The 26715-nt window shown below is 41.8% G+C and overlaps 1 protein-coding gene across 1 annotated transcript in view; it reads right to left on the reverse strand.

Annotated features, from left to right (window-relative positions):
* trappc9 (trafficking protein particle complex subunit 9) overlaps nt 1-26715 on the reverse strand; it is a 339169-nt gene that overhangs the window by 293432 nt on the left and 19022 nt on the right. Inside the window, exons 8-9 of the mRNA XM_034094424.1 lie at nt 8997-9213; nt 1539-1682 (exon numbers count right to left, since the gene is read on the reverse strand). Of these exons, the coding sequence (XP_033950315.1) occupies nt 1539-1682; nt 8997-9213 (361 nt within the window). The remainder of the gene's footprint in view (nt 1-1538; nt 1683-8996; nt 9214-26715) is intronic.

The following is a 26715-nucleotide window of genomic DNA, read 5'->3' on the forward strand; positions in this document are numbered from 1 at the left end:
TTTCAGACTTGATCTGACCATTAAAGTATTATCCTATCCAGTGGCGTCCGGCCCATAGGGGCGCTAGGGGCGCTGCCCACCCTCTTCCCACATGTTTGATCGTCATTAAAAATTAAAAATAAATAAATAAAAAAAAAAAAATTATTTTATTTTTATTTTTAATGAACAAGGTAAATATTATATAATTGGTATCAGTAAAATGTATAATCTACAATAAAATCTCGTTTAAAATTGTTTTACGATGTCTAAAGTTACTGATAAGTCACATGTTTCCTGCCTGGCCGCAGCGTGTATCATTACCCTCTCTCGTCCGGGCGCTAAGAAAGGAGCCCTCAGCCAGAGCAGCAGCCAACAAGCTGACTGTTGCCATCTGTATACTATGCCGCCGAAACATAATTTCAGCCAATCAGCGTCGTCAGATCTGATGCTCAAAGGGCGCCGTGTCAGCGCCCTGGCCTGTGTGTCTGTGAGTTGTTTGGACTCGTATCCAAGGTGACGCTACAGTAGTTTGGAGACTCCGGTGCTAGTGGATCGCCGGAGCTGTAGATTAACATGTACATGCTTATTGTAGTTGTAAGGGCAGTGCCTGTGGCGCCATGGAGCATGTGTGTGGGCTGGACCTGTGTTTTACAGGAGAGGAGTGAGCAGAGGGTGGAGTTGTCGATTCTTGTTCAGTTTTCATCTTCCTCACCCTCTCAAACGTTGAGTTGCACGCGCTGCTAAAGAGACGCGCTACCATGGAAACCAAACAATGGTGTAGCTGTATTAAAGTCAGAGTGGAAACAGTCGTGAGTAAATCTGATTTAGTCAGAAATCGGGAGAAATATGACCCCGGGAGGAAACCGGGAGAGGGCAATGAAATCGGGAGTACACACACACACACACACACTTCGTATTTTGTCTCCTGATTTTAAATGGGAATTAAATCATTTGAGTGTTCCCAAAGCACCAGTGTTCTGCAGTTTGTGTGGGCCGACTGTACTGTTGCACAGTTTTGGAAGATTCATAGCTAACCTGAAGATTATGGATTATCTCCTATTTTTAAGCCTCAATGTGTGTGTGTGTGTGTGTGTGTGTGTGTGTGTGTGCCTGTGTGTGCCTGTGTGTGCCTGTGTGTGCCTGTGTGTGCCTGTGTGTGCCTGTGTGTGCCTGTGTGTGCCTGTGTGTGCCTGTGTGTGCCTGTGTGTGCCTGTGTGTGCCTGTGTGTGCCTGTGTGTGCCTGTGTGTGCCTGTGTGTGCCTGTGTGTGCCTGTGTGTGCCTGTGTGTGCCTGTGTGTGCCTGTGCGCGTGTTCCAACATCACCAGATAATTTAAGGGGTCATGTCTCAAAAATGTCTTCCGGGGGAGGATCCCCCCCCCGGACCGCCCTAGTATGGTTTGGTCCCTATTTCAATAGCCCCACCAAAAATATTTTCCACCAGCCGCCACTGATCCGATCGTAATATTCAAAACTCAAAGCAGAAAGCCCATTGGATTGCTAAGTTCCAGCTCAGCTTTCACACACACATCATCCCGGCACCACTGCTTTGTGAGCTGACCTTGATCTGACAGGAAGTCCAGCATGGTCTGCAGCAGGAAGGAGAGATGGCGCACAGAGAGGCCGGGGTTCCCCATGCGACGGGACGCGTACACCAGTTCATGGAGGAGGCGCATCTGAACAGCCGCCCAGCCGCAGTGGGTTCCTGAGAGAGAGAGACGAGAGGAAATCACATTTAAAAAGGACCATGGCTGACATGCAATGTTACACAGCTGTCCTAAGACCAGTGGTATCTGGGGGACAATAATATACACTTAGCAGGATATTGTCTCCGTGTTAAATGTCGCAAAAAATAATATTTGTATTTAATAATTTAATAAGCTGCACAATTTTGAGAATGCAGAACATTTGTATAGGTCGTCGACTCTCGGTTGGATCAAAGTGTATTTCTGGAATCATCTAATTTCAAAAACAATATTTGATGAAACGTTAAAAATCCAATATGAGAGACAAAACTAAAACCAGGGCTGGGTGATAAAACGATATCATCCACTTTCAGTAAACAATTAGCTTAGTCATTCGACCTTTACACCCGTCCAATGACTTCTTATAATTCCTCTCCAATGGGAACAAGTCCGCCGCAAACCAATAAAAGTCTTTCACATATAACTTGATAAAACTGGAGACCTTTTTATTGGAGTCATCTCTTAAATTGAACTAGCTCCTCGCCTGTCACATGTGGTCCCGCGTGGGGCTAACTTAGTCTCCGTTGTTTGCTCTGCAGAGCTCCATAAGACATCTTAATAGCATTCCCGCCTGACACCAACTGTTACATAAGGCCCTACGAGATGCTCTGCTCCACTCCCAGCTGTCGACTGTTGACTCACTAAGTGGGAAAGAAAACTACAGGAAAGATGTGCAGAGGAGGCCGGAGGGAGGAAGGGAGGATATTCGGTAAACACTCGGATGTTTCCTCCGTTTAAATACCATTTCCTATAACATCCAATCCTGCCCGTGATGCTTTTCCCTCATCAGCATGTTCTACCACGCTCATTATTCATCCTGACTTCTCAAAATGCAATTCATTTTTTCCTGTCGTTGTTGCACCAGCAGTCTAAAGATAGCGGACTTCCACCTGTCTGCCAACACTGCCGCTTATCTGGAGAACAGTAATCCAAAAGGACACTGTGAGGATGTCTCTTGCACTCGAAACACAAAGAAATACTTCATTTGTGGTACTCTCAGAGCTGACCTGGAGGCGCCTAGCGATCCATTTAACACACCGCCGAGATAATGAGCGTGCCGACAGTCGAGCAGCAGCACTGTCATGAAAAACCTGAATCAAAGAGGGCTGTACCTCGGATAAAACCGGGAATTTCACTATTCTCCTTGGTGATGAACATGTAAATTATCCAGGAACAATATGTAAAGGTTTTGCCGTGTTATAAAATGTACCTATTCCTTTTTTCTTTACTTTGAATTGATGATTAAATCCTGAGAGGCAAGTGACAATCGTTTAAAAAGGTCCCATGTCATGCTTTTCCGGTTATTACACGTCCCCTTGTGTTATGAAGGTTCTAATGCATGTAAACGGTCTGCAGAGTCTCAAACCCTCAAAGTACACCCTGTAGGTAGGGAGTACTACTCTAACACGATTAGCGATGCTAATGTAAACACCGACCATATTACGTCCAAAACAGTCGGGCATTGTTTCTGATAGCAACGTTTCTGATTGGGCCGTGGGTCCACATTTCAGATATTACATAATATCGGACGTAAATCTGGATCAGCTCCGTTGGTCCCCGTTTTTAGAGATTTGGGTACGGAGGAAAAGAGAGGGTTTTATTTTCTGACGCTGCGTGAGTTCCCCGACACACCGGGGACACATGTTGATGTAGAGAAGACATCACAAAGTGCATTTTGCATCCCTTTAATAATAGTTATCCATTTAAAAAAAAAAATAATAATTTAGAAAAAGAAATAATAAAAAGAAAAAAATGAAGATAATTAAAACAGGAATTATTGACTTAGTATATTAAAAATAAATTAACAATGCATATAAATAATATTCCTATTAGACTAGAGGATAATGTAAATTGAAGACATTTAATATATATATAACAATAATAATTTGAAGTTGGATTAAAGTTGATTGCTAGATCGTGATATAATGTCTTCATAATGTACATTTTCACAAATACAAATAAACTTAAAATGTATTTATCTGCAGCACATCCGTGAAGAAAAGAAGCACAGTGTGTGGGCAGCGGTGGGAAATGGCCTGTGAGCCACTTAAAAAGCCATTTGTTCCACAGCATCTCAGGGAACAGCAGCCGTGTTGGAATGCACCATTGACGCCCATTCTTTTGCCCACTTGAACTTTCCTCACCAGCTTATTGCTTGATAAACTCCCACCTGATGCTGAAACACTCCCAACCGTCCTCCTCCGCTTTCCCATCAGCGCTGCGGGGAATCAGAGTGGAACCCGCCTCAGGGAGGGGATTGGATGTTACAGGGGACACCGGGGTGGATTATTAATGTTACAGCGCTTTGACTTCTCTGCAATCGTGCTCTCCATTTTCATCCGCTTACGTTCAGTTGATCATATATACAATTATAAGCAAACTTGGTCTGTAATATCGACTATCAAAGATATCGGGAAAAATACTGCCGTCTCATCTCAAAATGTAATCTTAAAATGGCTAACTACGTAATGATTGATAAAGTTAATTTGATTCCAACTGAACATTTCCACTTCTAACCATGTCAAATTTGCCCCTTACGTTATAAAAACAGTTCTATTAAATCATGTAATGTAGGATAACAAATATGTTAAGTTGTTGCCGTGTTATCAAAAGTTAACTATTCCTTTTTATTGATGATTAAGGAATAGAGAGGCAAGTGACAATGGTTTAGGATGTATCCATTTTTCCAAGTCTAATCTAAATGATGTTCTCTCCTGTATCTGTAAATCCCACTTAGGCCTTCTAGAAAAAAAACATTCAAATGAACAAAGTGCGGAGCCATTAATCAAACCTTTAAAGGTGGGGTAGGTAAGTTTGAGAAACCGGCTCGAGATACACTTTTTGTTATATTCCATGGAATGCTCTTAACATCCCGATAGCAATGAATATCTGAAGTGCTTTGACAATAAATACATAATAAATCTCATCAGTGGAAGCCGTAGCGCTGTAAAAAGCACGACCAATCATCTGAGCCGGCTAAAGTAACTGGATGGCCTACCTGCCTATCAGTCTTCCATCGGGGCACACACTCATCTTGTGCCCTCATTGGTCATGTGCGCGATCGTGTGTGTTGGAGGCGGGGCTCTGTGAGGAAGTCTGAAGGAAGGGGCAGATTTTTTCCGGTTGTGTATTTTTCAAATTCTAGCGCACTCGAGCTGGTTTCTCCATTCTTACCTACCCTACCTTTAAGTGAGTAAAGCCTTGTGATAAGGAGTAATATGTTGGTTGTAGAGGCTGAGAAGTCCATTGTTGCCCAGTGGAAATACATTAAACATGATGCATGACAAATGACCCTGAAAGCAGAGAGTAAACTCAAAGCGTGTGGAGTCCAAACATAAAAAAAGATTATGGTTTTAGATTTTGAATCTGATAAAGGAATGAATAGATACCGTTTGGACATGGCTACTGTATTAAAAGTAGTTTTCTCCTACTTCATCATAAAGAGGAAATAAATCCTGCTGCTCCACATTTATGGCCTCGGGCATCAATAGCTACATGCTTTGGTGTTAAGTATACTTAAAGCCAGCTTAAAAACACACTTTCAGAGTCAAGTGTAAAACATTTGACCTCCAACAATCTGCAGGGTGTTTCTATTCACAGTTTAGAAAAAGGAACAAGGCAAGACATTAAGGCAGTGGTTCTCAAAGTGGGGGGCGCGCCGTTATAAATAAAAAAAAAAAAAAAAAAAAAAAAAACCATCTGAAAAAGTATTGATTCGAAAATAATATGATACAGTACTATTACGTCTGGGTCCCTGTGTTTCATTAAAGCTCGGCTGTGTGTGCGTGTGCGTGTGTGAAACGAGCCATTTTGTGTGCACGAGCGAGAGAGAGCGCACCGGTACTGGAGATCGTTGTTGTTAGCTTCTGGTGCTAGCGAGCTACGCTAACAGCTAGGAGTTTTTTCAACAACAAGGTGGAGGAGAGTCCTCTGCTGTCAGACTGAGAGACTCGGTGAGCTAAAGGACTCTCTCAGCGTTATCTCAGTGGGTCTCAAACGTTTTGGTCACCATTAATGTAAACAATTATTTCCGAGGCACACGTTTATATGATCATTATAGTTATACAAAAATAAGAGAATACATAAAAAAACAGGTATGAAATACTATGACATTAAAAAATGAATAAAGTTTAAAAGGGAGTGATTTGTAAAATATCCATAAAGAAAAAGTAAATCTGCTTCCAGGTGTGTTTCATCTGGGTGTTAAGATGTATCCATAGATCTCTTCATGTTGCTCTCAAAGTGCACCAGATTGATGCTTTTAACTTCAATATTTAAAAATAAATCTTCCCGGGGGAGCATACCCCTGGACCCCCATATGTGAGGTCCACACACACCACCTATAAAAATAGCACTTTACCCCTGCTTACACCTATATGCCGTGAGCTGATTATCGAGCCTTCATTGTATCAGTCGCGGGTACACTGTGTGTGCGTGGGGAGTGTTGCAGTAGAACATTCCACTGTGGCGCCCGGTACATTAATGGGAAACCCTAAATGTTTGAGCACCCTCTATGAAACGTCAAGCTACCCCACAGCACCCCCAAAAGAAATCTCTGGCGCCGCCACTGAGCCTGACTATTTGTGTTGGACGGCCCCGACTTTCTTTTTTCTCCAAAGGGGCCTGACAGAAAAAGTTTGAGAACCACTGCATTAAGGAGAATCCTCTCTCTCAGTATCCCTTGAATAACTATCAGGAGAGAAACTATGGATAACCCTGAGTGTCTCTCTGCGCCGCGAGGTCTGTCTTTGTGTTGAAAACGCTTGCCATTGAGTGGCTGCTCTGAGTAAAGGGTCAACAGTCTGCAGAACAGAGAGGCTTATCATGGAGGACCTCATCGAAAAGTGCACAAAAGACCGGGTCACATCTCAGTCTCTCCTGAAGCAAAGTGCTGGCTCGAATGCAGCGAAAGAGAGCGAAGCCATTCATTTCTTAAATATCTATTAAATACGTCTTTACACCGCGGCCCCTCACACACTATGCAAGAGACTTTCACTTTCTGAAAAATATAGATTCAGTGAGACTTATTGCTTTTTATTGATATGAAATCAGCACTACCTGACCCTGTGTGTAGATAGATAGATAGATAGATAGATAGATAGATAGATAGATAGATAGATAGATAGATAGATAGATAGATAGATAGATAGATAGATAGATAGATAGATAGATAGATAGATAGATAGATAGATAGATAGATAGATAGATAGATAGATAGATAGATAGATAGATAGATAGATAGATAGATAGATAGACGGACAGACAGATACTTAATTAATCACAAATTGGGAAATTATTTTGTTACAGGACCGGTGTGCTCAACATTAAAATACAGATATTTAAAAGCGGAAAAGAGTTAATTAAAAATGTAATTACAATTAAAAATAGTATATCAATCACTATTAACAATGTCAACAATGTACAAAATTCTGGATAGTTCAAATGTTCTTTAAAATGCTCAAAGATTTAGTAGTGTGTTATATAGGTTTTTGTGCATGTAAATTGTCTGCTATAATCCATGTGTTCCCTCCAGAGGAAGCTTCTCTCCTTCCCTGCCTGAAGCCCCTCCATTGAACTCCTTAATTCACTTCCCTAACATTGTAACATCACGAGGTAACACTCCCGCTCCCATTGGCTAGCGCTCCGACACATTGTATGTGATAGGCTAAGGGGCGGGACATCTCTAAGCTTTGTAACTTATTGACCACATACTCTGCCATTTATCCGCTTCTAAGTAGAAATGTTGCAAAATGTCTTGCATTAAAAACAGTGAACTTATTCTGAGGGAGAATCCAAACTTGGTCTAATTTTTTGTGTTAAAACATGGTCTATTTAAATGAATTGACTTGTTAATATCAGAACGCTCTTCTATTACAAGAACAGAACATTTCATCCAATCAAATAGGAATACAGTATAACAAATGTAAAACCCTCTACACTTCTGCAGTGTCTGAGCCAAGGGACCACGATTCATGCTTTCAAGTAAGTTTTGAAAAGTCGCCTTATGCAAAGTATCAAAGTAATTGTTTGTAGCAGTCTGGAAATAGACGACATGCAACAAGCTGAACTGACACGAGATGAAACGTTTCCATGTGACAAAGGTTCATAACATCAAGATTTTATACTTTGGGAATTTGCCACAGACATGGTTGAGAAAATACTTATTGAACATTCTGCTGGTTGAAGCTGAAAAGGCATTAACCAGGAAATGGTTATCGAAGGATAGCCCGACTCTAAATGGATGGATGGACGTCTCAATGGATACAATATAAATATAAATAATATAATAAAGCGCTATAGAAATAAAATGTATTATTATTATGGGAAAGATCATAAATTGGAGCAAAATTGGACGTCTCAATGGATACAATATAAATATAAATAATATAATAAAGCGCTATAGAAATAAAATGTATTATTATTATGGGAAAGATCATAAATTGGAGCAAAATTGGACGTCTCAATGGATACAATATAAATAATATAATATAATAAAGCGCTATAGAAATAAAATGTATTATTATTATGGGAAAGATCACAAATTGGAGAAAAATTGGACGTCTCAATGGATTCAATATAAATATAAATAATATAATATAATAAAGTGCTATAGAAATAAAATGTATTATTATTATTATGGGAAAGATCATAAATTGGACGTCTCAATGGATACAATATAAATATAAATAATATAATAAAGCGCTATAGAAATAAAATGTATTATTATTATGGGAAAGATCATAAATTGGAGCAATTGACTGAAAGAGTGGACTCACTATGTAAAGCCCTATAGGCCTGCAATTTGTTTTCACATATCCATAACTCCGCTGTAAAGAAATGTCTACTGCCTAAGTGTTCACTGTCGTTTCATTTTATTTTCTCATCTGTGTTTTTTGTGTCATCCCTTGTATGTTGCTGAAGAGAACTATGAACAGATGTATGTCATTCATGTAAAGATGGAATGTACAATAATGCTGTGACAATAAAAAGTAAATTACAAAAAAAGAAAAAACGTTCAAAACACACCCGTTATCTCTAGATTTTCACATAATAACGAAGCGATATAATCAAGGGTTTTACCTTTGCTGAAATATGTTTGTATCTGACGTTGAATCAAAAATAGAATCCCTGATCAAAGTAATTGTTGGATGCAGTCCTGAAATAGACCACATGCAACAAGCTGAACTGACACGAGATGAAACATTTCCATTCATAAAAAAACCTGTTATCTCCAGACTTTCACATAATAAAGAAGCAATAATCAAGTGTTGTACCTTTGCTGAAGTCCTTGGGGTCCAGGGAGAGGCTGTATCCGGGCAGGGTCTCCAGCAGCAGCTTGTAGCAGGCCCTCCAGCCGGGCTCTGGGATGGTGGGGGCCACACATTGCATGGCCGCCACGCGCTTAAAAAACGCAGACTTGCGATGAAAGCCGATGAGTTCGTAGAGCTCCGACAGGATGCTGTAGCGCTGGATCTTCTCCTCCTCTGATAGCTGCAGAGATGGAGGCAACTTTAAAATCCCGCCTCCACACGGAAAAGAGTTTTTATGGGTCATTGTTGCTTCACTTTGAGCTTCACTGTGCGAAATTATGTAAGTGCATTGATTTTGTTTTGCACACAATGTGCCGAAGGGGGGGGACGTTTCTCACTGCTCATCAAAAGTACACACTCTCTTTACTTAAGTAGAAGTACAGATACTTGTGTAAAAAAAGACTTTGGTAAGAGTAGAAGTACTGATTCAACTTTTTACTTAAAGGTCACCTATCATGCTATCTTTAGGCAATAGCATAGCTCTCAGAAATATATAAAAAACATGTCGATGAAGTGTTTTGCTCAATTACCAAACAGATCACCCATTCTAGCCATGCCTCATATCCCTCTATTTCACTTCCTGTTTCAAAAGTGCTGATTTGGGGTAAAAAATGGATACAAAAATAAAAAGGAGGGGTCTGAGCTCATGCGGAACCCGGCAGCTACCGTCTAAACTAAATGCTGCCGTGATGAAACGCCATATCATGGATTATCAAGGATCTGAAACAGTCTGGAGCTCAAAGGCTTCCTCTCTTGCCGGTTACACCACAAGGTGAGTTCCTTTCTACTTCCTGCTTCTTCACACACATGCTCTCCAGCACAGGTTAGCTCTGAGTGTTAGCATGCTAATGTAAACACCGACCATATTACGTCCAAAACAGTCGGGCATTGTTTCTGATCGCAATGTTTCTGATTGGGCCGTGGGTCCACATTTCAGATGTTACGTCATATCGGACGCAAATCTGGATCAGCTCCGTTGTTCCCCGTTTTTAGAGATTTGGGTACGGAGGAAAAGAGAGAGGGTTTTATTTTCTGACGCTGCGTGAGTTCCCCGACGCACCGGGGACACATCTTTATGTATAACTCCGTCCCTCTCTCACCCGCCCTGCAGCTGAGCGACTCATTCACGCCTTCATCTCCTCCCGCCTTGACTATTGCAACTCCCTCCTCTACGGCATCAGCTCCACCTCCTCCTCTACGGCATCAGCACTACATCCCCCAGTGGACTCCAGCGTGTCCAGAACGCAGCCGCCAGACTCCTCCCCCACACCAAGTCATGGCATCACATCACCCCGGTCCTCAAAGAACTCCACTGGCTCCCCGTTTCACACCGCATCCACTACAAACTCCTGGTCCTCACTTACAAAGCCCTCCACCATCTGGCCCCCCCCTACCTCACTGACCTCCTCACCCTCTACCGACCACCCCGGTCCCTCAGATCCACCTCAGCCGGTTTGCTTTCCATCCCCAAGGCCAAACTCCGGAGCTTCGGGGACAGAGCCTTCTCTGTGGCAGCCCTGAAGCTCTGGAACCCCCTCCCCCAAGAACTCCGTGAGTCTGAGTCCCTCACCCTGTTCCAGTCCCGCCTCAAAACCCACCTCTTCAACTCTCTATCCATAAGCCCCCCCCCCCCTCTCAATCAACTTCCTCCCGACTGCTTTTCTGTTATGTTTTGTGGCTTTGTTTTCTTTGTCTACCCTCCCTCCCAAATGTAAAGCGTCTTTGGGTTCAAGAAAAGCGCTATAGAAATAAAATGTATTATTATTATTATCAAAGACATCAAAAAGTGCATTTTGCATGACCCTTTAAGTAAAAGTACAGTCTCTAACTCACAGTAAAAAGTAATAATTGATAATTCACCTCACATGCATTAAAACGAAAGTAACACGCCTGTTTTGAAAATGTAAGAAGTATAAAGCACAGATATTTGTGTTAAAATGTAGGAAGTAAAAGTAAAAAGTCGTCATAAATATAAATACTTCGTTACTGTACTTAGATTTTTCAGGTATCTGTACTTTAACTAAGTATTTCTACTTTGTTAATTCCCACCTCTGCTGCTCACCATATAGTAAAGTAGTCGAAATATAAGCTTGATTTAATAACATTGCAATATGTTTGATAGCCAATTGTTGTCGAAAATGCACATTACTCAAGTGTACATACACTGAGAAAATACTGTTCAGAGAATAAGAAACATCCTTTGAATATTCATAGATTCTGGATTTTTAAATGAGGGGGAAATTAGTAGATGTATTTTTGGAGGAAATGCATGTCAGACACTGAGTGTTTTTATGCATCTTCAAACATATCTGGGGGTGATCTTTAATCATCCAAACATAATTATTTGTCGAGACATCCTGCTAAGTACATGGAGCATAATTAGGAATGTGTTCACTAGATTGAGCTAAAATTACAATTGCACAGCTCAAAAATAAACTGGCATCAGTGGCTCGGATGGGTATCGTTAAGGTTTTAACCAGCGACGTGCAGTCACCTGTCATACTCCAATGTAACGGAAAAACAACTAAAGAAAAACTAAATAGTAATAATAATAAAATGTCTCCACTGATATGATTTGTAAATGTGATTTCTGTTTGATTATATATATAGTCAAAATCAGCAAATTGGCCGAGCTCCACTACAACTACGGGTAGCGATGAGAAGTGAGGCAGGGACGAGCTCTTGCCTCTCGTAAGCCCACAGTAACTGGCTGGAGCGCGGGCACTAATTTAACGTGGGCACTTATTTTGTGAGTGCGCTCCAGCCAGTTACTGTGAGGCGAGGTGAGGCACAGATGAGCTCTGCCTGCACCATCTCACTGTATGTCACCAATGTAATGTTTGTAGATCCCTTTATTACATTTCTCCTCGCCATCCATAGTCTCTAAATAACTTATTTCACGTATGATATTTAGGCTCGCTGGTCTCATCGTACAACGGCAATGAAAAAAGCACCAGGGGAGGCAGCCATAACCTCTGCCGCACTGAAGGGGGCGCACGTGAGCCCACAGGTTCTTGTTGCTACTGTTATTCTATACATATATAATTCCAGAGGGTGGGGGCCGCAACACTGAATGCCCTGTCGGCAACAGTTCGGAGGCGAGAGCGGGGGACGGAGAGCAGGCCCGTGTCTGAGGACCGCAGACTCCGAGAAGGGGTGTAGGGATGGAGGAGGTCCGATAAGTACTGGGGGGCGAGGGAATGGAGGGACTTGTACGTGAGGATGAATGTTTTGTATTGAATCCGGGACTTGACCGGCAGCCAGTGGAGGTGGATGAGGGTGGGGGTGATGTGGTGCCAATCAGAGATCCATCTCTTTAATGTGGGGTAATGTTAGTGGTGTCACTGTTCATGTTTTAAGATATAACTATGAATGTTTTTGAATATGTTCCTTGCTTTTTGTTGGGAAAATACTGACTGTACTCTTTCAAGGGAAGAGGTACACATGATAAAAAAGGTGGACAGTGTATATGACAGGATGCACGATTACCTACAAGAGTAGTACCATATGCTGGATGTGATGACTACTTCCATTCTTGCAAGGAAAATAAATACATGTATCCTGTTTTGAAACTCAAGGCGGTGACGAGTGAGATTATTCTTCTTGCCCCCCCTCCCCCCTACCTCACCACACCTGCTGCACCACCACCACACCCCTTCCCGCTGCCTCCGCTCATCAGAAGCCAACCTCCTATCCATCCCCACCCGCACCAATCACCGGACCTTGGGGGACAGAGCCTTCTCCGTCGCTGCCCCTCCCTCTGGAACTCACTCCCCCAACCCATCAGAGACTGCACTGACCTCACCACCTTCAACACACTCACAAAAACTCACCTCTTCAATCTGGCTTTTAATGTGTGATTGTTTTTGTATTATTTGACTTTAACTACCGTACTTTTCGGACTATAAAGCGCACCTGCATATAAGCCGCAGCAGCTAAATTGTCCGTCTGTCTTGCTCTCGTTCTGTCTCTCGGTTCCACTTTTACTTTGGCGCGCTACCTGTCTCACTCTTTTCCGGCCTCCAGCTTTCCTGCTGGAGCCCGCCGCTTAAAGGTGGCGGGCGCGGAGCGGTCCTAGAGCCCGTAGTGTTAAAGGTGGTTAATTTTACCTGTAAATCCATAGATGTAGGAGGTCCCCTAGTGGCCGTTAGCTGTACAAAAGAAAATGGGGGAAAAAGTCGACGGCTTGTAGTCCAAAAAGTACGGTACTTATTTATTTGTTGTTATTTTCTTTTCACTATATCTGTAAAGCGTCTTTGAGCACCTGTAAAAGCGCTTACAAAATAAATCTATTATTATATAAATAAAGTGTATTATTATGTCTTACAGGTAACTAGTAATTGTAACAGAATACATGTTTTAAACTAACCCTCCCCAACCCTGGTTTTTGTAGTTTAACTGTGAGCTCATATTATTCGTCCAGTGTTTGTGTCAAAGTGTTTCTCCCGCTCCCCATCGCGTACCTGTCCCAGATTGATGTAGACGGCGTTCTGCAGGAACTCGGAGGCCTCCCTCGCTCGCTTCTGGATGGCGAGCACCCGGACCGCCTTCACGCACGCCTCCAGCTCGATCACACCGGCGTTCTTATACTGCGGGAGAGATAAGAGGAGGTTAATGAGCGTCGCCTTGACTCCTGCCACCCACCTCATAATCAGGGGGGGGGATGTTTTTTCATTAACATATGACCACCCTCATCAGTCAGTGCAGATGTGTGGGGGGGGGGGACAGAGTGAGATAACCTGCATCCTGTTGCTTGTCAGGGATTTAAACCTCTGAAGACCTAAGCTGCTGCTGCCCGCCGCTGCTGCTGCTCAGCGTATAAATGCGAGCGTTTTTTTATCTCGTCGTCCCTCAACTTCCCTCCGCTTCCACCCTCATTGTCGGCCTATTAAAATTCAATTAATATCTGAATGGCTATGTGTTGAGATGTAATTTAATTCTGAATGAACTAGTTACAGGTAAAAGGGCTGAGGGAGGTCAATGCGAAAAGGCAATTATAATAATGAAGATAAAGCGTGGGGTTGCTTCTGAATAGTTGAGCAGCATAATGAGTCTATTCAGCTTACCCCTAAGCATCAGAGATACTTTAATACTGTTCTTTGTGACTTTGTACAGTGATCAAAGGAGAGTACAAATGCATTATGCCAGCAACACATGGATAATTCAAACGGTTATGTCTAAAAATAGTTAGCTTTAACTGACTAAAATGCTGCCAATTTCCAGAGACTACACAGGCTCTCGTTTCAAAGTCCTCACATAGAAATAAACAAGCTGCTGTCAGCATGACCCGTACTGTAGTGTTGTTACTGCAGCCATCAAATCTAGGCAAATACTGCCCCCTGGTGACATGGAGGGGTATTACACATATCACATGTTGCTACATCTGTGCTAACAAGTGGTGTTTTTGTATCAAAGCAACCTGAACGCTAACTCTATTATGTATAACATAATGATAGATTACAATAAGAAAAAATGCACATAGCACACTAGAGGAAAAAGCATTAAAAGGCCTTTAAAATAGTAAGGCGGAGGCAAACACTGTATTAACTGAAAGCTCCATAAAAAATACATTTATATAACCAAAGGGTCCAATTTAAAAACCCAAATTAAAGCTTCAAATGTAACATTTAGGACATTCACTAAAACCCTGATACCTTTGCTTGGTTTGAATTAGCCAGATACTATCAGTAAGTGACCTGTAAGATACGAAAATACTTGAATGGTCAGATCAAGTGTGAAATTTGACTTGAATCACAGCAGCTCCATGTGTAACATCATATCATATATAATCTAAAAAGGAGTGTAGTCTTTTGGGCGTTACCTTCCCATAGTAGGAGATGGCCTCCTTGTATTTCTCGATGATGTCCTCGGCACTCAGGCAGTTCTTGGCTCGTCCGATCTCAGTGCTCGTGTCCGCACTGATGCCATTCGCAGTGAGGGCGCCTGCGCTCAGAAAGAGGAGAAAGTATACGATAAAGTTCAGAGAAAAAAGTTGGGTCTTTTCCGCCACAAAAGGAAAGGTAAACGGGAAGGAGGGGAAACTTTAATCCACCACTTAGTCACTAAAGGTATCGCCACATGGCATGCGTATAACACACTCAGCGGCCACTTCACTGTGTACTCCTGGGCAATTTAAATGCAAACAACTCTACTATAAACGTGAGCTTGAGAAAGTGTATAATTCTCCATTTTAAAATCGACCAAATGGGTTTATTATTATAAGCATATTTTTTAGGTTGGCGGTCGCAGTGGTGTTGCACTGGACTACATTATTTTGAGAGGTGTTTTTTTATTATTTGTCCTCCCTTTGTATATACACCAGGGGGGCATACCATTAGAAACACCCCTGATAACATGTAATCCAGTTTATAACCCACCACTAACTACGATCTCAATGATTAACATATAATAACGCCTTTATGACAATGTCAAAATGTAATATTAGTGTCATTTCTTATATAGGTTTGAACTAAATGATACAGGTGTAGCTAATAAACTGGCCACCGAGTGCATGTCAAAAAAGATGCAGATACAATAGAAGGCTTCTCAATTCTTAAAATGTCCCCTCCTCGACTCCCCTCCTCGACTCCCCTCCTCGAGACTTAGTCCCGCCCACAGGAGATGCGAGCGGGAGGACCGAGGAGGGGAAACCGAGGAGAGAGGAGGGGAAGCAGCAGACGTTTAAAGAAATGAGAACTCCTCTCCTCTGAGCGGTCATATTAAAGCGACGTCCGTTCATTATTACGTGGCAACAGCTGCATCAGACTTAGAGAAATGAGACGTCCTTCAAAATGGCGCGCTGAATTCATTTCCGGGTCACTACCGGAGGACCGAGGAGTCGAGGAGTCGAGGAGGGGAAATTTGAGTATGGAGAAGCCTCTAGAAATTTTTCACAGGAATACGATTGTAGATTTGGATATCTTTGAGCTCTACCAAGACTACACATTTAAAAAACAACATTTAGACATACAATAAAGCAAATACAACTCAGCACACGGGATTGTTTACATATCTGATCAAATAACAGATCATGTTAAATGAAAATGTCTTAAATGTGTTTAATCCTGCTCTGATGCCCACTAAAGATCCACTTTCAAATTGAATGTTAGATATACGAACCCAAATAACCCTTACAGAAGCAACATGAGTATTGTAAGTCTCTTATATGTAATTGTGTTTACGCCTAACATTCTGTAAAGAGTTCAACTCGCACCCATCTTTTATTTTTTCAAAAGCAATGTCCAATGTCTCTTCCAAATTCAAAAAATAATACTTAAAGGTGGGGTAGGTAAGTTTGAGAAACCGGCTCGAGATCGCTAGAACTTGAAAATACACAACCGGAGAAAATGTGCCACTTCCTCATAGAGCCCCTCCTCCAACACACACACGAACGCACACATGACCAATGAGGGCACGCAATCAGTTTGTGCCCCGATGGAAGGCTGACAGGCAGGTAGGCCATCCAATCCGATTGGTTGTACTTTTTACAGTATCACGGCTTCTACAGATGACATTTTGTATGGATTTTTTGATGAAGCACTTCAGATATTCATTGCTATCGGGATGTTTAGAGCATTCCATGGAATATAACAAAAAGTGTATCTCGAGCCGGTTTCTGAAACTTACCTACCCCACCTTTAATTGCATCACTTAGCAATAGGGCTGAACGATTAATCAATTTGGAAATCGAAATCGCGATTTGAAATGATGCGATTATGAAATCGCAAAGCCTGCGATTTTTTATTCTTTTTATTTCTTCTTGTGTGTCAGTCCTCCACACCAATCAGAAGTGCTGTGCTCCACATGCACCAGCCATTGTTAATCAATCAGAATTGACCCATGATAGAAGGTTAATTAATCGAAGACAGATTGATCCAATCACCTGTCAAGTATTTTTGAAATACTTTCCAGATGGCTTCCAATGGAGCTTCAGATGGTGTCTGAGTCAGGTTAGTGATGCTCCATCACGTGTTTCTATGACAGGGTGAATCTTAACTGAAGCTCGACTTTAAAAAGCAACCCAACGGAGGTTTCATGTAAGTTTAGTTCTTTCACTCGTAGCTCGGGCTGCGGGGGTGCTAGAGACGGGACGCTGATACGACCTTCCTAGCCGGAGTTATGGCCGCATTTTACAATAAACTTCCGTTGGGTCGCTTAAAAATAAATATCGCAATTCGAATCGCAATATCCGTCAGAAAAATCGCAATTCGATTATTTCCCCAAATCGTGCAGCCCTACTTAGCAACGGGGTTGTGTCCATAGCAACACTGCCGCACTGTCAATATGACAAATATGGGTATAATGCGATGGACCTCATAGTAGGCCAATTTGCTACACAACAAAAAACTAAAACACTTGAGGAAATAATTGATGCGATAAAGTTGTAGAAAATAAATAATGTGACTTATTTGCCTTAGGATATAAAAATGAGAGGTTGAGTTGCAGTGATTCAAAAGGTTTAATATGCTGGGGATTGTATTTAAATAGGGTTACGTGTTTGTGTTTAATAAGAGGGAATTTGTATAAAATGAAATTAGGATAAAAGCGACTTAAAGTGAGCACTTCAATCGTGTGGCTGTGAGAACGAGCAGGTACATTAGGTAAACTAACACAGGAGAGCAGCTACCTGAGGGGAAAAACAATCATCAACATTCAAAGTAATAAGTAAAACCATAGGAGTCAGGAAGCCGATGATGGAGGATGAGAAATGAAATCAGATGACTGCAAGCAAACAGAAGTTTCTACAGGAGGTTGAATACTGTACCTGGGTCAATGAGAACCTCCTGAGCCCCTACAGACGGAGAGAGAAATGCAGATTCACTCCATGACGCAAGGCGCAGTTAGCAGGGTTAGTCCCAACAACATGCTGCTGATCAACTCTAAAATACACTTACAATAAGATATGAATGAGATAAACTCTTGGCATGCAACGGACTCCACGATTTAAAGGTCACCCTAGTGGCAAAATCCACTTTCTCCTCTCATTTCTACATCAACAGAACAGAGAATCAGCACTTTTGGAAACAGGGCTGAAACAGAGGGGATTATGGGTAATGCTGCAATGATCCGTTTGGTGTTTCAGCCAATCAGAGACAGGCTCTGTATATATCTGAGACCTGGGATATATTGACGAAAAACAGTCTAATAGGGGAATGACCTACATAAGTAAGAAAACAATAACCTGTGGAGTAGATTAGTCATGTATTCTTATAGCCTATCACTGACTTTGTTTACCTTTTCAAAAGGCAGAAAGTCCAGTTTAAAAAGGAGGCAAGGGAAATGTTTTCTATTGATACTATATATTGTGGTAATAGCTGAAACTCGGGGGAAGTGACAAATAAAAAGTCTGATACGCAAAAATAAATGTAAAAATACAATTAAATCCTGTCATTAAACGGGACTATGGGATTTGACATTAATCCTGAATTGTCCCTCTTCCTCTCTCCATGCAAATTACAATACATTTCTATCTTTAACATTGGCAATACATAATAATATATATGAATGTACAGAAGATTGGTGGTAATCAAGCCTAGTTTACTCTTTGGCTAACGTTAGTTAAACGAAGCTAACTTATTGGTCGAGCAAAGCGAGTAGTGCAAAGCTTTTCTATACAAAATAGGCAAGATGACCAACATGAGCAATCAAGACATGTTTCCTAATGGGTAAACTATGCAATGAACACTGCAGTAATACGTAAATAAATCTGTAAATAAGTTGCTATCAATGCTTGTTTGGTTAAGCACAAGGCAGTGTTAATACAACACCATGTTAATAGCATGTTAATTACACAAGTAGAGACAGATTCAACGATGTTTAGTTTGAATTAAATTAGTCCTCCTCAGTGTAAGTAAGAGAAGCTTCAGGTTTCAGTTTAGGAAGGTTTCTTCTCTGCACATGAAGGACAAAGCTTAGCAAAGCTTGGCAGTGTTTGAGTTGCCAGTCAGCAGCGACACTCACTTAATTACAATTCAGACAGTAAAAGCCTTATGTCGCTATTATTATAATAATCCATCCAGCACACAGTTTGATTTTCGGCGGTGCTCACCTGGTCGGTGGCGTTTCCCGCTGTCAGCCGGCTGAGAGACGCTCGGCTTGCGTCCCGCTTTCTTCCCCGCCGTGCCTCCTGGGTAATGGAATATGACCGAGGCTGAACACAAAACCCTCCAACGCAGCTACGAGGAACGGGAAGTAAAAAAGAAAAGAAAAAAGAGTTTCTACTATCAAAACTGTGACAAACATTTTACACTTCCTTGACCAGAGACAGGGCATATGCAGGAATAGTCAGGGGGCCAACACTGATATTGCAACTTAAGAAGCTGTAAACCTATCCAGTATTCATGTTTAACCCCTTGACATATGGCCCTAGCTATGTTGACATCTTTGAAAATGACCTTTTTAATTAGTGATAATTTGCTCTGTAATTTCTAACAATTTTGTAATATTATCCCTCATTATATCTCCTGTGAAAGTATGATCTTAACTATTGATTAAAAAAAAATCAACCAATGGTAAAACAATATCATAGCCTACCACATGGGGTGCTGTGGGTTGATACAGCAAAACACAGCAGCAATGTCAGTGAAGCAAAAGAGTTATCCAGTTCAAACTAATGGGTGGTATTTGAGATAATAAATAGTTGAGTCTGATATTGTCGACTAAATAACAGTTACCTCCGGATTCGACCACCAAGTGTTGCCAAAAAACAGGTATGCTAAACCCTTTTTCCATCTACAAGCTAGCTAGCAGATGGGCTAGCAGCACAGATTCCATCTTTTCCATCTCAATTTTCACTTCACCAACAGTCAAATTAAGGAGTACTGTGTGCACATGAGTTTCTGTGAGAATGTGTACTGGTAAAATAGCTATAGCATCGATTACAATGTATATAGAAACACTAGAAGTTTAAATTCAGCATGCTATGAGGAACTTGTGCTGAAAGTCGGGGAGATTCAAGATCTCCTTGTACAGTTTGACAAGGCCAATGAAGACAAGCCAACCTTACCTTCTGGAGACAGTACATGGACCTTGTGTCTATTCTCCTTGCGTTCACCCGGGCACTGAGATTGTGGTGATTGGAACCTGTACACGTCAGCCTTCAAGAGCACGATGCCTTGGTTTGCTGCGTATGATCACACCCATTACACAAGATGGGGTGCTGTGTTCATAGCAGACATGGAACAGACAGCACCAGAGGTCTACCAGGGCCTCCTAGATGGTGATTTTGTAGCCAAGGAGACCAAACACAGCTTCAACGAGGTGCCTTTCGACCTTCGCCTTGAACACATCAATAAAAACGGGAAAGGTTGCTGGAGGATTGATAGGCATCACTAGAAATGATCCAGCAAGAAAACCGTTGGTCTATCACCTACAATGAACGTGCATCCTTGTTTGGACTGACACATGATGACGACGACGATGAGGAGACGCACAAAGACTGCCTTCAATCAAGAATCAAGAGGGATAATCACGATGTCATTCAACTGATCAGTTCCAGAGATACAACGTCTTCCAACATGTATTATTTAGTGTCCCTGACAACTGGTGATGTTGCCTCAGAAGAGAAACTGAATGACCTTACACATGCTGCAGAGTCTGGCAAAAAAAACTATCACCGAGTTGGTGAAAAAACGAGTGGGCACGACGCACACAGACTTCCACGCCAGGTCCTCACCAAGAGAACACGAAAACATTCTCAAGCCCATACAGCACAGATACCAAGCTTGAACAACTCAGATCCAAGTGTGTGAAGCACCATATTATCCATGGAGAGTGGCAGAGAGGTCAACATGGATGACCTTCTCCAAAAAGACCTGTGTGCAGTCCCCCTGTCACTTGCCACAACAGATTCAGTGCTCAGGCCTACAAACAAAGCTGACTTAGCCACCATACTACAAGCTGGTGCAAAGGAAACAGAGCTCAGTCCATCTGTTATGAGAACATGCACCATCATTGATGGAATGGCCTTAGTAAGAGCCATGGGAAAACCTCACAATGCATCAACCTTCGGGGAATATGCAGATGTGTCACACAGAGAGTTGCATCTAATCTACATGGGAACGTCACCAGAGTGGATATAGTGTTTGATCGGTACCAACAAAACTCCATCAAGAGTGGAACAAGAACAAAACGCAGAAGCGAAAATTGTGAGTAGAGATGTAAAGCTACCTGCTAACTGGAATAGCTTCATTGAAATGGATGAAAACAAAGCCAACCTTACCCATTTCCTATCAACTGAGCTTGAGAATCATGTGCAGCTTTATGATGAGGAAATTGTTATCAGTGGAGGGTTTGAGGATCCTGAAAAAGTCACGTCAGCAGCTGGGATTGATGTATCTCCCCTACAAGCTACACATGAGAAGCGGATACACGCATACTACTACATGCAGCTGATGCAACAATGAAAGGGTTTCAGAGGCTCATCATTCAGTGCGAGACACAGATGTGTTGCTGCTACTACTTGTATTTGCAAACCAACTAAGCCAAGAAGTTTGGATGAAAGCAGGAACAGCTAAGAAACCACGCTCTATCAAAGTCCATCAAATCACACTACCAAATGAGATGCTCGATGGTCTGTTGGCATTCATGCCATCACTGGATGTGATACTACGAGCCAGTTCACCGGAATTGGAAAAAGGACAGCATGGAAAGTGTTCCAGCAGTACCCGCATCTTCTCCACAACTTTGGTGAGGATGAAGTACCAAGTACCACTTCCCTATCCTTGGCAGAACAGTTTGTATGTAAGCTCTATGACCTTAAGTCAACCAGCAACTCGATACAAGAAGTTCGCTGCGCTCTCTTTCGAAAACTTAAAGCCAATGTTGATACATTACCACCAACAGAAGATGCATTGTCAATGCACCTCAAGAGGGCCCACTACCAAACGAAGGTTTGGAAACAGTCACTAGTGACACATCCACAACTGCCCTCACCAATCAATTGTGGTTGGCAGATGATGAATGGTATGCTGGTCCCCATGCTTCTACCAAGGAACCTGTACAATCCACATGCGTACAGCTGACAGTGTGTGGATGCAAGGAAAGTGGAAGTCAGTGCAGTACCAGACAGTGGGGCGTGTGGATGTGCTCGTGCAGCGTGGTGCATGAACTCCAATGACATTCAAGAGACTAACGGTGAAGAAACCGATCTTGATCTGGATGTTGTGGTATTTTTAGAATTTACGGTATTTTTGGAACTTCAAGTATTTTTGGATCTTTAAGTATTTTTGGAACTTTAAGTATATTTGGAACTTTAAGTATTTTTGGAATTTAAGGTATTTGATCTTGATCTGGATGTTGTGGTGTGGCCGCCAGAAAAAAGCACATCAACAACGAGCTCTTCAGTGTGTGATGCTCAGCCCTCCACATCAGCACGTGTACTGAGGGCGCAGGGGCGTACAGATCGCCGTCTGTAACCAGCAAACATTGGCCTGTCCTCATCCTCGTAGACACCAGGATTCTAGTGCCCCACACTGCCTTGACTATACCTCGTCTATACATTTCCCTCCCTCTTCCAAAGAAACACGCCTGTTGGCTTGAACATGCCTGACCCCTGAGTTGCTCTGGTTCCTTCGGACCCTAACACTGGATTCATTTTATTGTTTTAGTTTTTATTTAATGTTTTATGTAATATTTTGTATACATACAATGGCTCCATTACTGGGAAGATGATCCTCAGTAATCCACAAAAATATTTCGTCTTATCATGGTATCCAAGTGTATTGTCAAAATACAACATTAAAAAGTCAAAAAGCATTAGCACGAAAGGTCACCTCGAGAATCGTATAGACTTCCGCTTGGACATTACATTATTCAAACCTGTGTAGTATTGCACTGTATGAAATTACTGTGCTCTAACTTGGCAAAAGTACCTAGCATACATTGGAATCATGATTCCTAAATTATTTTGGGCTACTATCTCATGTTTCCAAGCTGATATTCACTCTAAAAACATGTTTTCTTTTAGGCGAAAATTTTATTTTACTTTTTTCCAATGGTCTAGCTCTATTTTCTCTGACACAGTAACATCCATTTACATTCTGACACTTCTGCAGCCATCCCACTGCTGTCACCTTTCTTTTGATACCAGGATTATCTATATGGCCCTTGTGATTGGGGAGATATTCTATATTTATTGTGGGCATGTCATTTCGAGCAGCAATCTGAAAAATTGGCCTGAAATGGCCTCTAAAAGTCACAAAATAATTTTTCAAACTTGTCAACCACCCTAGAACATCTTACATAGGTCCCCTCTTACCAAACAAATATGTTGACAGCTTGTACCCAAAGTGTTAACGGAAGCACTTTTCAGGATTGGCCCCCTGACTAGAACCCTGAAGACCCTTTCCATACATTTTAAGACCTCATCGCCACTTCGAGTTTTAACCAGTTGGCGACACACTTCACCCCGGTATTTTTTTTACTTTAAGTATATTTGGAACTTTAAGTATTTTTGGAACTTTAAGTATTTTGGAATTTACGGTATTTTTTGAACTTTAAGTATTTTGGAACTTTAAGTATAATTGGAACTTTAAGTATTTTTGGAATTTAAGGTATTTTTGGATCCTTTCCATACATTTTAAGACCTCATCGCCAATTCGAGTTTTAACCAGTTGGCGACACACTTCACCCCGGTATTTTTTAACTTTAAGTATATTTGGAACTTTAAGTATTTTGGAACTTTAGGTATTTTTGGAATTTACGGTATTTTTTTAACTTTAAGTATTTTTGGAATTTATGGTATTTTTTTTACTTTAAGTATTTTTAGAATTGACGGTATTTTTGGAACTTCAAGTATTTTGGATCTTTAAGTATTTTTGGAACGTTAAGTATATTTGGAACTTTAAGTATTTTTGGAACTTAAGTATTTTTGGAATTTAAGGTATGTCATTCATGTAAAGATGGAATGTACAATAATGCTGTGACAATAAAAAGTAAATTACAAAAAAAGAAACGTTCAAAACACACCCGTTATCTCTAGATTTTCACATAATAACGAAGCGATATAATCAAGGGTTTTACCTTTGCTGAAATATGTTTGTATCTGACGTTGAATCAAAAATAGAATCCCTGATCAAAGTAATTGTTGGATGCAGTCCTGAAATAGACCACATGCAACAAGCTGAACTGACACGAGATGAAACATTTCCATTCATAAAAAAACCTGTTATCTCCAGACTTTCACATAATAAAGAAGCAATAATCAAGTGTTGTACCTTTGCTGAAGTCCTTGGGGTCCAGGGAGAGGCTGTATCCGGGCAGGGTCTCCGCAGCAGCTTGTAGCAGGCCCTCCAGCCGGGCTCTGGGATGGTGGGGGACACACATTGCATGGCCGCCACGCGCTTAAAAAACGCAGACTTGCGATGAAAGCCGATGAGTTCGTAGAGCTCCGACAGGATGCTGTAGCGCTGGATCTTCTCCTCCTCTGATAGCTGCAGAGATGGAGGCAACTTTAAAATCCCGCCTCCACACGGAAAAGAGTTTTTATGGGTCATTGTTGCTTCACTTTGAGCTTCACTGTGCGAAATTATGTAAGTGCATTGATTTTGTTTTGCACAATGTGCCGAAGGGGGGGGACGTTTCTCACTGCTCATCAAAAGTACACACTCTTTACTTAAGTAGAAGTACAGATACTTGTGTAAAAAAAGACTTTGGTAAAGTAGAAGTACTGATTCAACTTTTTACTTAAAGGTCACCTATCATGCTATCTTTAGGCAATAGCATAGCTCTCAGAAATATATAAAAAACATGTCGATGAAGTGTTTTGCTCAATTACCAAACAGATCACCCATTCTAGCCATGCCTCATATCCCTCTATTTCACTTCCTGTTTCAAAAGTGCTGATTTGGGGTAAAACATGGACACAAAAATAAAAAGGAGGGGTCTGAGCTCATGCGGACCCGGCAGCTACCGTCTAAACTGAATGCTGCCGTGATGAAACGCCATATCATGGATTATCAAGGCTCTGAAACAGCATGGAGCTCAAAGGCTTTCTCTCTTGCCGGTTACACCACAAGGTGAGTTCCTTTCTACTCCTGCTACTTCACACACATGCTCTCCAGTGCAGGTTAGCTCTGAGTGTTAGCATGCTAATGTAAACACCGACAATATTACGTCCAAAACAGTCGGGCATTGTTTCTGATCGCAACGTTTCTGATTGGGCCGTGGGTCCTCATTTAAGATATTACGTCATATCGGACGCAAATCTGGATCAGCTCCGTTGTTCCCCGTTTTTAGAGATTTGGGTACGGAGGAAAAGGAGAGGGTTTTATTTTCTGACGCTGCGTGAGTTCCCCGACGCACCGGGGACACATCTTTATGTATAACTCCGTCCCTCTCTCACCCGCCCTGCAGCTGAGCGACTCATTCACGCCTTCATCTCCTCCCGCCTTGACTATTGCAACTCCCTCCTCTACGGCATCAGCTCCACCTCCTCCTCTACGGCATCAGCTCCACCTCCCCCAGTGACTCCAGCGTGTCCAGAACGCAGCCGCCAGACTCCTCCCCCACACCAAGTCATGGCATCACATCACCCCGGTCCTCAAAGAACTCCACTGGCTCCCCGTTTCACACCGCATCCACTACAAACTCCTGGTCCTCACTTACAAAGCCCTCCACCATCTGGCCCCCCCCTACCTCACTGACCTCCTCACCCTCTACCGACCACCCCGGTCCCTCAGATCCACCTCAGCCGGTTTGCTTTCCATCCCCAAGGCCAAACTCCGGAGCTTCGGGGACAGAGCCTTCTCTGTGGCAGCCCTGAAGCTCTGGAACCCCCTCCCCCAAGAACTCCGTGAGTCTGAGTCCCTCACCCTGTTCCAGTCCCGCCTCAAAACCCACCTCTTCAACTCTCTATCCATAAGCCCCCCCCCCCTCTCAATCAACTTCCTCCCGACTGCTTTTCTGTTATGTTTTGTGGCTTTGTTTTCTTTGTCTACCCTCCCTCCCAAATGTAAAGCGTCTTTGGGTTCAAGAAAAGCGCTATAGAAATAAAATGTATTATTATTATTATCAAAGACATCAAAAAGTGCATTTTGCATGACCCTTTAAGTAAAAGTACAGTCTCTAACTCACAGTAAAAAGTAATAATTGATAATTCACCTCACATGCATTAAAACGAAAGTAACACGCCTGTTTTGAAAATGTAAGAAGTATAAAGCACAGATATTTGTGTTAAAATGTAGGAAGTAAAAGTAAAAAGTCGTCATAAATATAAATACTTCGTTACTGTACTTAGATTTTTCAGGTATCTGTACTTTAACTAAGTATTTCTACTTTGTTAATTCCCACCTCTGCTGCTCACCATATAGTAAAGTAGTCGAAATATAAGCTTGATTTAATAACATTGCAATATGTTTGATAGCCAATTGTTGTCGAAAATGCACATTACTCAAGTGTACATACACTGAGAAAATACTGTTCAGAGAATAAGAAACATCCTTTGAATATTCATAGATTCTGGATTTTTAAATGAGGGGGAAATTAGTAGATATTTTTGGAGGAAATGCATGTCAGACACTGAGTGTTTTTATGCATCTTCAAACATATCTGGGGGTGATCTTTAATCATCCAAACATAATTATTTGTCGAGACATCCTGCTAAGTACATGGAGCATAATTAGGAATGTGTTCACTAGATTGAGCTAAAATTACAATTGCACAGCTCAAAATAAACTGGCATCAG

The sequence above is a fragment of the Pseudochaenichthys georgianus genome, chromosome 11 (genome assembly GCF_902827115.2).
Source record: "Pseudochaenichthys georgianus chromosome 11, fPseGeo1.2, whole genome shotgun sequence".
In the NCBI taxonomy this organism is placed as follows: domain Eukaryota; kingdom Metazoa; phylum Chordata; class Actinopteri; order Perciformes; family Channichthyidae; genus Pseudochaenichthys; species Pseudochaenichthys georgianus.